A 12,558-nucleotide genomic window follows, 5' to 3' on the forward strand; every position below is an offset into this window, starting at 1 on the left:
CAATTATTTTGTATAACATTCTGTATGCATGGCGGCAGCTGACTACTACGACGAACACCGCCGATTGCCGAACACCACTGACCAATCACAAGCCACCTGTCTCCGACATGGGGGTCTGAACGTTTCGGCGGCTCAGTATGCATGCGCGCAAGTGGGTCAACTTACGGGGAATAGAGTTTTTTTTTTTTTTTTTTAATAGAAGTCTATCTATCAATTTAAAAAAAAACTATGTTTATGAACTTCTCGATAAATAATGTTAAAGATAATTCTAATGAACTTATGTTAGGTACATGTCTGTAGAAATGGAACTTTGTGTAGGTGGCACAGTTTGTCAAAAGTTATTTAGAGTATCTAGTACCCGATATCTAGGCTTAACGTTTGACAATCACCTGAGATGGAATCTTCATGTGAATAAAATAGTCATGCATCTTCGAAGTCTAAATTACAGTTTCTATAAGCTACGTAAAATGTTATCTGTTCATGTCATGAGAACTGTATATTTAGCTCCAAGCAATTTCTCAACATTGTCTGTTAATCTGGGGAGGACCCTCGGATAACGCTCTAAAACCTTAATTGCTTCATCAACGTCAGATAGTGCGCATACGTCTATAAAAAACAAACTATGTTGGATCAACAAAGCATAACTTTAGGGAGCTCAATGTATGAAGTTGACCTTTTATTAAAAAAAATGGCTATTTTGTGGGTGGTTAAACACCTAGATCAGTGGGTTGACAAAAATGTAATCAATAAAAAAAGAGCTCTTCATTAATTTGATGCTAAAATATCATTTATTTAAAAATCAGTTGGTCAAAAATTTGTTGATTATCTTGGTCCTATTTATTATAATTCTAGGCCATTCGCTATAAAGAAAAATGTAAATATTAATTATAATTATAATAACGCTAAAAAATTAATTGTTGAATGGCTGCGTGTATCGTTAAATGTAACTTAGGTTTAACTTTATGATATTATATTATTTTTTTTTATTTTTTTCTTTCTCTCTCTTTCTATTTTGTATAACTAAGCAATAATTGTGTTTTAATTTTAGTTTTTTTTAAGCATATGTAACAATTGTAACTCTCTATCTTCGCCACAAGTTTAGCTTACAGAAGATAGGTAATTCAAATGTATAAATTGTATATTTGTTTTTAAATAAAAAAAAATAATAATGTATTTAATTTTCCATTCACTTGACTTTTGCATCAGTGAGCTTAAAAAGAGACCCATTTGAATATTGTAAATTAATTAGTTCTAAAATATCGAATAATTTTTTTGGCTTATTTAATACCTGGCAAACATTTTTAATATGTAGCAAGGTAAGTATAGATAAAATACTTGATTTGTTCAAAAAAGAATTACATTATTATTTGCTGTTTTTGAATAGTAATTTGTAAATATAGTATTAAAATCACAAGGTTACAACTAACAAAAACAAGTTCAGTTATAAAGTCTGGTTTCTATTGGTTAGGTGTTCCCAGTCCAAAAATAATGCATTTCAGGTAAAAATAAATAATTCAAAAAATCATTTAAAAAAAACCTTAACCTTTTGCAATTTTCTTGGTAAACATTAAATGTATGACAATGAACATTCCGCACCATTATTGGGGATGTAAATTATTGATGCAGCTGAGTAATAATCATTTCGATTTTGTTGCTAGGTATATATTAATATTGTAATATGTTTATGAAACCATTAATATAATGTGATCACTAGTTTTCTATAATTAAAGGTTACTGATTTGATTACAGCTACAAGCTATTAGCTAATCATGATGCGCACTCATCAGCCATCTGATCAACCTCAAATGTTTGAAGGGTTTTTAAATTACTATTTTTATTTATGGCATATTTTGTTATTGTTTACAGATGTGACTGTATTGCAATAAATTATCGATGATTTTACTACACTTCGATAACTAGATTAATATTGATATGAGCGACTTTATATCATGTATGCCAAAAAGGCAAAAGGAGTGGTTGGAGTTGAATTATTGTTTTTTTTTACATATTTATTTAAAAAAAAATAATAGTAATAGTATAAAGTATACTATTTTATATAATTTCAGTTACTTTTCATGGGGCTGCAGCCCGCAGTACCAGTGGTGTATAGGGGTTAATGATGGAGATTATTGTCTTTGGTTGAAAAACTTTAATGAATTAGACAAATATATATATAATAAGCAAGAATATAAGAATTTATTTAAAATAAATACTTAAGTTAAGAGTGTTTGAAATGCTGGAATACAGTGTAATGTTTTAAAAGTAAAAAACACTAAATATAAATCAAAAATGTCTATCTTATCCAAAGATATAATTATTATTGATTAAACTGATAACATTGTTAAATTTAGTTAGCATACATTTTATTTATAATTCAAATCATTGGTTTTAATTTAAAAACTTCTCAGTTTTCATATTTTGTTAGAATTTTAATTTCAAAAATACTTATAATTTATTAATAATTATCTCTTAAGCAAGTGCGAGGGGGTCTAATTGATCCCCATAAAAAATAAAACATATACAACGAAAAATATAATTTGTTAATATTTCTATACTTAGAAGATGGTTCATATAGTAATATTTAATTGATTTTCGTAAAATATAATGTTTTAAAATATGTCAAATAGATTCAAAATGGGAGAGGTTCATATTTCCCTCCAAATCGCGTGAGGGTAAATATGAAAAATTTGTGCAAGACAAATTCTGTTAAAGTAAAAACTTTTTTTAGTGTCCTAAAAATAAGATAAGTTAAAAAGTTTATTCTTTACAAACAAACATTTTACTGTGAAATTTTCAAGTTTGAATATTTTTTTCTTCTTAATACAATTTTTAGTAACTCACATAATTATGTGTTTTTTTAATTTAATTTTTTATTATTACATTTTTATCCATATTTATGTATCATGTAGTAACTAATTATGACTTTCAATTTTAAAAAATGAACTTTTTTACTTATAGGTTAGGCATTTTTAGAAATGGGGTCTGATAGATCCCCCACGTGAATATGAACGTTAAGAAGAGGTACACATCTGATTAAGGGTTAATTTGCTATTTTATAACTTTGTTCAATCATCAAATATATATTATAAATATTCTATTTAAATTTGTAATATCTCCAAATAACAATTTAAAGTTAAATAGGGTTTGAATTTGGAGGCAAAAATCTTTTTTTTTTTTGATATAACAGAAAAATGATTTTTAAATTAAAATGTATTTCATTTGATTTCTTAGATAATAGGTTAACATTTGTTTTCTTTTTACTGTCTTACCAATAAAGGTCTTTTTTTGTTTATAAATTGTATGTCTATATTTAATAATTGATCTGATATTTTTCTAAAAATATCAACAGAACAAATTAATAAGAACTTTTGAACACTACACACTTTTTATGTTATATTTCAAATTAGTTTCAATGGAGTTTATTGTTTATTATTGGCAATATCTATAAAGTATTTTTCACGGCAAATTAATTAATTTTATTTTGAAAAGTACCTTTACTCTACATATTTTTTTTCATAGATTAAATGAAATGCTTTTTTTTATTGATTAAATTGTTTTTAAATTTAAATCCTACTATTAGCTAGTTCATGACTTTTATAATGACATATAAATATATATATATTTTAATTAATTTTAAAAATTAAACAATATTTTCCAATCAATGTGTGATGATTTAAAGTGGTTTAATACAATTTTGGTAACAACAAAATACATTTTACTCTATTCCTAATGAATATAATAAAAAAATATTTTATAACATAAAAAGCTAAGGTTCAATATAATATTTAAACAAATAATTTGTATTCATAATCTAAATTTGCACTGTTAAGATAAAGACATTTTTGAAGTGCGCAAAAACAATCTTAAGCAAGTGCAAATTTGTGGGATCAAAGATTTAATTTATATAAATACAACAAAGAAGAAAACATCAATTAGAATTTATTACTTATTATTTAGTCCAACCACGCCACATTGACGCTAAGCTGGCTGCTGTACTGGCTACAAGTCCTGCTCTAACAACACTACTAGCAGACTGTGAAGACAATTGATTATGATCAGCAGGGTATTCGACATTTGGTACCTACAAATAACAGCATTTAAAAATTGTAAATGTCACGTGTCTGTCATTTTAAACATACAGCTTCCCATTCATAATAATTGTCTTCTTCAGAATCCGAGTCGCCAGTACATGAATATAATTGAAAAGTTATCTTATCTTCAAATGCGCTGCATAACTTACTATCAATGTCTGGTGGATCCACCCTAACACAAAAATTTTCTATAAAAAATATATTATAACAATAGAGATATTAAATCAAAATTATTTTTGAGTAAATATCAAATATCTATACTATGTACAATTGTACAATGCACATATTGTGTCACATAAACTTTATTTCAGTATTAAATTAATTATTTTTTTTAAGTTGTTTGAAAACTTAGTTAAAACATTGATAGTTAATACAAATTTTAATTTACCTTCCTAGATCACTAACAGATGTATCCAATAGTAGCAGCAAATTTTTTAATGTATGATCAGGATGTAGTAATTTAGGGTCAACATTTTGTGAAAAGCACAAGTAAAGAATGTTAGCATTCAAGTGGGTAACATATTTTGCAAATTTTGTTTCATTCAGCTCATTGCCACAAAATTCACTACAAATATATAAATATTAAGTAATGTACCTAAATTCTAAGGTATATGGTTTATGTTTACCGATTACAGTACCTAAAATTAGGACGCCTAGGTAAAAAAACGTCTATAAAAAAGGAAATTTGCTTTACTAATTGCGAGGTATATGTAAGAGCAGCACTTATTGTACAAGCAGGATTTGGTTCAATAAAAGTTTGATGAAACCCATAATCCCTATTCTTATCTGAAACTGGAAAAAAAATAAAAATGAAAAAGCGTTATTAAACTGTACTATTGCTTAAATATACTAGATACATTTATATTAAATATAAACCCCATTCATTATAAGCAGAGTAGTCTCCATTTGCTGGTAGAGTAGGTGCTACAATGCGGTATCCAAGTTCTGTCTGTCTCGACCATTCTTCACAAGTATCTACCCATTGACCGCATACATAAGTAAGTTTTGAAGCTTCTGCTAATGCATGACTTAAACTATTATTAACATCCAGTTCTTCATTCCTATAATAAAACAAAAAGTATAAATAATTTGAAAACAAATGATTAAAGTATAGTAAGAAATATTACCAAAACATTTAAAATAAAATAAATCAAAATATTCTTACATAAATATTTAAAATGCCAATAACATTATCAATTAGCTAATTGTGTTACAGAAACTAGAGATACAACACTGTTTAGTTAAAAATGTATTTCCAGTGTTAGTTTCACAGTTCTACATACCTAATACAAACAACCACTAAGAGTGGTTTTATTTTTTTTATAGAAAAACTAAACTAGGCTTACATTTATTAGATATTTTGTATATTCATAAATTAAATTGATAGTGAATATTATTTATGAATGATATCATAGACATAAGAACTAAGCTTGGTTATCACTTACTACATATAATATATTTGTTGTGTTAAGGGCCCACCTAAGCTTAAGAAGACATTTTACCCACATGTATTATCTATCTTACAAACACATAACACATCAAAATGTACATTCAGCAGTTCCAATATTGTATGGTTACCTATAATATTAAAGTGAATTATCTATTAAAAGATAATAACATTATATGTGTTCTTATGTTGGTTTTTACAATATTTAATTTTTAAGTGAATTATAATAATTTAAAAATATTAATAATTTTCATACTTATAACTTGCATAACCAAATAAATAATTATAAAAAAGATAATATTCTTACCTGTAAGTTTCATAATACATAAATTTGCTCTAATATTTAGACTAACCACATAATTTTGAACTGTTAAATGTAAATTTGGTATATTTTGAAAAGTAAGATGGATACAACACAATATGTGAGTGTGATGTCCTATCAATATTAACCAGGTGATTAATAGGATAAGTCTAGATAACTTTCATCACTACCAAGAGTCACCATTTCGCCAGTATTAGTTTTAAGAACAAGAAATAAAATTGATAGCTTATAATTAAATATTTTATAGATGCAATTTTAAGTGTTATAAAATATTATACTCACAGTAAAATAGTTGGATGTACTTCGTTCAACGAGAATATGTGAGTAACAAGCTGATTTATACGTGTTTTAATAATATTCTTTAAATTGGGTCTAACTGCAAATAATTCATTTGTTTTATCATTTAAAGCTGATGATTGTGCTTTGGTAAAATCTTCTAAACGTACTACACGTCTCCCATATCGATCAACTCTTGATTTTTGATTATCTATTTCTAATTTTATTTTTTTTAGTAGATTTTTTTCTATAAACAGAACATACATTTAGTCAATTAACAGGAAAAATGATGAACAATATGTTATTAAAGGTTAGTATTTCATTATTCATTTCATATTATTCAAACATTAATTTACAGTATTTATGAAATTATTTCAAGATTATATATTTTTTAAATTTAATTAAAAATTAATAGAATAGGTTTTAGATTGACATGTTTTACAGTATTAAACACATATGATAAATTATTGTATAAGGATAATTAAGTAGTTTATAAGATAAATTTAAAAATATAAAGTTACTTTGAATAAAAAAAAATTGAACAAATATAATAGCCAATAGGTAGGTAAGTATTTTAAATAATATTACACTACCAACCTACTTTTTTAAATACCAGTTATTAAAAAAAAATATCTCAGGTATTAATGATTCAACTTCATGATGATTATTATATTTATGTAAATGTCATATTTCTTACTATCTGTTAAGATTTTGTTTTTGTCCGATAAAGCAAGTTTCAATAATCTAATTTTTTCTTGTAATATTGAAGTTTCTGTTTTCTAAAACATAAAATTAATATAATTTAGTAGAACACTAATTCACTTTTGAAACATTTTTTTGAACATTGAAGCTGTAAATAAATATTTATACCTTCAAAGTAGTGCACTGTCTTTTTGAAAACATTTTAGCACAATCACTTTTGAACAAATTAGAACTATACACAATACTTTGAAATTTCATTTGTTTTTTGAAAAACCTAAAAAAAAGTTTTGATAAAAATAGGTTACTACTTTCAATATTTATACTTATACTTTTTACTATATAAATGATAATAATTAATACTAATAAAAATAATTAAATGTTTAAAAATTATGTTCAATAATTGAATTAATATTTAATTAAAGGCCAAGGTTATAAATATAATGATTACTTAAGTAGGTATTTAAATATGCACATAAATAATAGGTTACAGAATTTATTTGTGGAAACTTTTGTAGATTCATTCATGAAATTGATCTGGATATAGGTAATGAATCTTTAAATACAAAATTCTGTTCAGCAATGTAGTCAATAGTTGCAAGATTTTGATGTACAATAATAATAATACATCAGTACATAAAGTATATTACTTACTAATTAAGGGATAATAGGGGCAGTTAAACAAAAATTAATCAATTTGTAGAATCAATCACACTGAGAAATTTTATAACACTGGGCCTACGGAGACACTACCCTTTAACTTGTATAAAAAGTGACCCATCATTTGGTGACAGAATTTTTGTAATTTTTATGAAGATAAATTTGGATTATAATTTTGTGATTGTTTGCAATTATAATGCTACTACTTAGAATAGTATAAAATAGAGATTAGTAGTGCAATTATTTTATTAAAAAATAGTTTTTAATAAGTGTGCAAAAAAACTTTGTCTGATTAATTAGTGAGCTCAATCCCAAAAACTAATGTGAACCCAAAAATAGAACCCGTATCCTTGCTATACTCAGTACCTCTACTTCTACCAAAATTTTATCCATAATTTTTAAACTTTTTTATTTTTATATGAGCATATTATATATTTTTAAGATTTAATAGATACTAATGCTGGGATGCTGGGTTGTAATAAAAATCAATTAACAGTAAATCATTTAATAATGAGCTAATGGTTCGTTTAATATGATTTAGTGGAATGATTGGTCCATTACATTTCTTTTATAAATAATTAACCTAATATTTATTTTAACAATTTATTTAATCAATTTTATGGTTGATAAAATATATAAGCTATTGTAACCTACATTTTTCAAGAAAGAATTTCCAAAAATACCTAGCAAGATACGTTTATGACCAATATATATTTTACAGAACAAATATTATATTATAATGCCTAATACCTATAAAAATATAGATATATATATATCATTTTGGTACCTACCTATGATAAATAAATATTTTTCTCAAATCAACAGTATTTATTTATTTATTAAAATATTATGGAGAAATGTATATATTACATATATTTATTTTATGAATATTATGGATCAAATACATAAGAAAAATTGAAGTGTCTTGAAATATCTGTGACCAGTATTAGGGCCACTCAGCTGCTAACCCTGACAAAAGTCAATTGGGTGAAATATTTTTATACACTAGGTGTAATATAGTGCACATTATACATTTGCCAAGATAGGTATTATTTGAAACAAAAAAAAATATAAAAATATTTGCGGAAACCAGTCGCTGAGGTGGACTAGAAACGGTTTGCACAACTGAACTGACCTGCCCTTGTCGTAGGCCGCCGATGAGTGTCCAAAGTCACCATTCACGACGCAAGTTTTGCAGTGGAACAACTTGCGAAATTTATGGCACATCGGACACTGTTCGGTGCCACAACACCACTTCTGACTGGTTTTTCGGCACCCTGAGGCGCCGAATCCTTTGCTCGGCACTCCCGAGATTGGGGTTGTAACCGGAGTCGCGTCGGGTCCCGCCGGGACATTCGCGGACGGTCTGTCCATCGGTGGTGGCGGCGGCGGCGACGACGACGACGACGCAATAGAACGACGTCAACAGTAGTTGTTGTCGACATCGGACGAGACAAGTGGGGCGGCCATACGCATCAGCTACCCACCGACGCAAAACGCCACTAAAACAACTACGGCGACGTCTGTTCACGGCTATAATACGATCACACTGATCGCAGAGACAAGGACGACGACAACGACAACGACGACGACGACAACGCGAAGTGACTGTCTAGTACTAATGTTGATCTTTCTAATATTATTATACGCACGCACGCACACTAACACACGCAAGATTGCTTCCTTTTTTGATAGCGATCAGCTGACATTGTCTTCGTCGTCGTCATAGATATATATTATCAGCTATGGTCGTCGTGCGCCGCCGAACAAATGAAGCCGTCGACTCGGAACGGATCGGCCGCCGCCGCCGCACTGTATAATATCTTGTCGATTTTTCGAATATGAGTGTTTTCGTTTGATTGAACGTGTGTCTACTGACCGACGATTGTATTAACAAATAAATTAATAATATACTCATAACACTAACTCAGAACATACTATACCTACTTACAAAAACGGTTAAATTTTAATTTCGTAAACAGATTTATAATCATCAGACATCACTACATCAGCAATATGTGTTGCTGATGAAATATTAAACTATATAATTTAGTTGTTACCTTGTAGATTGTATACAATAAGTAGTATTGTCACACTGACAAACTACTACTGACACTGAATGTAGGAAAAAAAAGCCACGGAAAAAAAATCCACGGAAAAAAAAGCCACGGGAAAAATAATCCACAGAATAAAAAGCCATGGGAAAAATAAACCAAGGAAAAAAAGTCAAATTAAAATAATTAAATAATTATATATATATTAATTATAATAAATTATATATATTATATTTATATAAATATAATATATTAAAATTAAAATTAAAGTATTAAATTAGGTATTATTTAAAATTGTTTACACATTATTGGTCATATTGTATACATATATATATTATATAATTATTAATACACAGGTTATATGTTATATGTTATTATTTATTATTCCATAGTAATAAATATATTTTAGACTCTAAACAGCAATGAATGAAGTTCATACAATCATACTGCAATGTACATTTAAAAAAGAATCACCCTGTACCAAGTACATACATTATCTAGGGTAAAAGACATAACTGAAGGTTGGAATAACCGTTTTTCTAGACTGGTCGGCCACAAGCATCCAAGTATTTGGGTTTTAATAACCAAAATGAGGTTAGAAGTTGCTACAGATGAAACGAAGTTGGCACAGCAAAGTCTAGGTTTATTAAGCAACAAAAGAAAATTACCATATTATGAAAAAATCAAAACTTATTAAAAAATCTCTGCTTGGAAATCAAAGAAGGAAACAAAAGCTTACCAGAATTTTTAACTGCAATTCCACACACAATACGTTTTTATTGACCTATATATTATACTTTTAATACTTATATACTTTTATTACCTACCTACTCGAAAATTGACATTACAATATTATAATATTAGTGAAAAATGTTTTGACCTAACCTTATAATTTATTAATATTATAATATTAACAATTTTATTTTTATTTATGAATACGGACAATACAGTAGACCAACTGTGTTAAAAATTTTAAATAAATTAACATATTATAACCTGTGTATTAATAATTATATATATATATATATATATTATGTATACAATATGAGCAATAATGTGTAAAAAGATTTTAAATAAATATTTTTAATTAAATTTTAATTTTAATATATTATTCAATTATTTTAATTTGACTTTTTTTTCCGTGGTTTATTTTTCCCATGGCTTTTTTATTCTGTAGATTATTTTTCCCGTGGCTTTTTTCCCTGGATTTTTTTTATTGGCTTTTTTTTCTGTGGGTTTTTTTTTCCGTGGCTTTTTTTTCTGACTACTATTATAGCTATATCCTATATAGTTATACATTTATAGAGAAATTGAAAATGCAGAGATGACATATTTTCAATATTGTGTGTGTGTGGCAGTTAGTAATATTAGCTATAATATGATTATGTACACAATTCTTGTCTTTAGGGCAGTCGTGATGTGCGACCCGTTGCCAATATATGTTTATGAGTGCGTTGTGTTATAATATATCAGGGGCGTCATTTGGGGGAGGGGTTGGTCAGGGTGTGCGGTTGCACCCCTTACTTTTAGAATGTTATAATTAGCCTGCGTCTTGCTGGACCCTAAAATAATGCACGAGCCACGAATACACAATTATTTATATGATTAAAATCAAATTGTAATAACCGGTCTATAATGTACGGAAATAATTGAACGCAGGATAATATACATATACGGTATATCTATTTTTATATGACCTGGTAAAATTTCAAAATGGCCTGCTTGAAACTTCGCACACCCGAAAAAAAACCTGAAATGACGCCCCTGTAATATATTATTATTATTATTATTCACTGTATATATTTTGTTTATTAATTTAACTTAAAAGTTTTCTGGATTACTTTGTAATTATACCTATTCCTCTCAACAGGTTATGGGCCCAGTAACCAGACAGTGAGTGATAAGTTTTCTTTAAATAATATTGTTTAATAAAGTTGAAGTGCGTTCGCGTAATAAATGCGTCGATCGTGAATAGCGCAGAAAACGTATTTTGTTGTTAGTGCGATTTTTTTTTTTTTGTGTACAGACTGTGTACAGTTAATTCGAAACATTAATATGGAAAACGAATCTGTAAAAATAAATAAACTATTAGACAACGAGAATTGGACTCAATTGAAATATCAGATGACGGTAATTTTGAAATCATATGAATCATTGTTTGCCGTAATAGATGGAAGCCATCCGAGACCAAGGAGTACAGTCAAATGGTCAGATGAGCCGGATGCAGATGCTCAAATGCGTTTAGCTAAGTGCAAAAATGATCAATTTTAGATGCAAGGGCTCAGCGCTTCATTGTCACATCAGTAAATGAACAGTCATTAGATTATATAATGAACTGTGTCATTGCTAAAGTGCTTAGGAGATGTGGGAAAAGTTGCTTAGTGTATATTATGAACAAAAGTCGGACTCAAGTGTATCGCTTATTCAACTTAAGTTCGACAGCTATACTATGAATCCAAATGATAATATTGCTCAACATATATCAAAATTGGAAAATTTGAGTCAGCATTTAAAAAAGTTAGGCGAACCAATATCGGACTCGCTGTTGATGACTAGAATACTAATGACTGCCAGAAAATTACAAACATTTCTATAGCACATGGGATTCGATACCAAATGTGGACAAAACATTATCTAATTTGTCATTCAGACTCAGGGTGGAGGAAACAAGGCAAACTCAAGGACATGATGTCCAGAGAGATACTTCAAGCAGTAGTGCGTTTTCGGCAAAGCAATCGTTTGGAACCTATTATAAAGAAAAACACACGAAAATTGGCAATTCTGAAAATCAACAGAACAACGATAAAAAAACCAGCAAGTGCTATCATTGCAAAAAACCAGCCATCTGTTGAACATTTTACACGTACCTGATCTCAAGGTAAACTGTTTTCGTGTGGAGCATGCCTCGATAAAGGCATATGGTGACAGATAGTGATAGCTGTATATTTAAAAAGGACAATCGTATAGTTGGTATTGGAGTTCGTGAGAATAAAATGTTTTCAATGCTTC

The 12,558-nt window shown here is 28.1% G+C and overlaps 1 protein-coding gene across 2 annotated transcripts; it reads right to left on the minus strand.

Annotated features, from left to right (window-relative positions):
- Nucleotides 1-2,168: 2,168 nt before the first annotated feature.
- Nucleotides 2,169-9,129, minus strand: Atg14 (autophagy related protein 14). 2 transcript variants are annotated; one of them, XM_089216565.1, is made up of 9 exons: nucleotides 8,631-9,129; nucleotides 7,007-7,112; nucleotides 6,834-6,915; nucleotides 6,143-6,383; nucleotides 4,968-5,152; nucleotides 4,718-4,883; nucleotides 4,480-4,656; nucleotides 4,140-4,263; nucleotides 2,169-4,081 (listed from the first exon to the last, which is right to left on the minus strand). In XM_089216565.1, exons 1-9 carry the CDS (start codon nucleotides 8,867-8,869, stop codon nucleotides 3,950-3,952), a joined length of 1,452 nt encoding a protein of 483 aa, XP_089072691.1. In that variant the 5' UTR covers nucleotides 8,870-9,129; the 3' UTR covers nucleotides 2,169-3,949. The 2 variants fall into 2 exon arrangements, with proteins under 2 accessions (XP_089072691.1, XP_089072693.1); XM_089216567.1 differs by having other exon boundaries at nucleotides 4,730-4,883; nucleotides 8,631-9,127.
- Between the last annotated feature and the right edge of the window lie 3,429 nt (nucleotides 9,130-12,558).

The sequence above is a fragment of the Diuraphis noxia genome, unplaced genomic scaffold (genome assembly GCF_037042655.1).
Source record: "Diuraphis noxia isolate RWA-SAM2 unplaced genomic scaffold, SU_Dnox_SAM2 contig0001, whole genome shotgun sequence".
NCBI lineage: Eukaryota > Metazoa > Arthropoda > Insecta > Hemiptera > Aphididae > Diuraphis > Diuraphis noxia.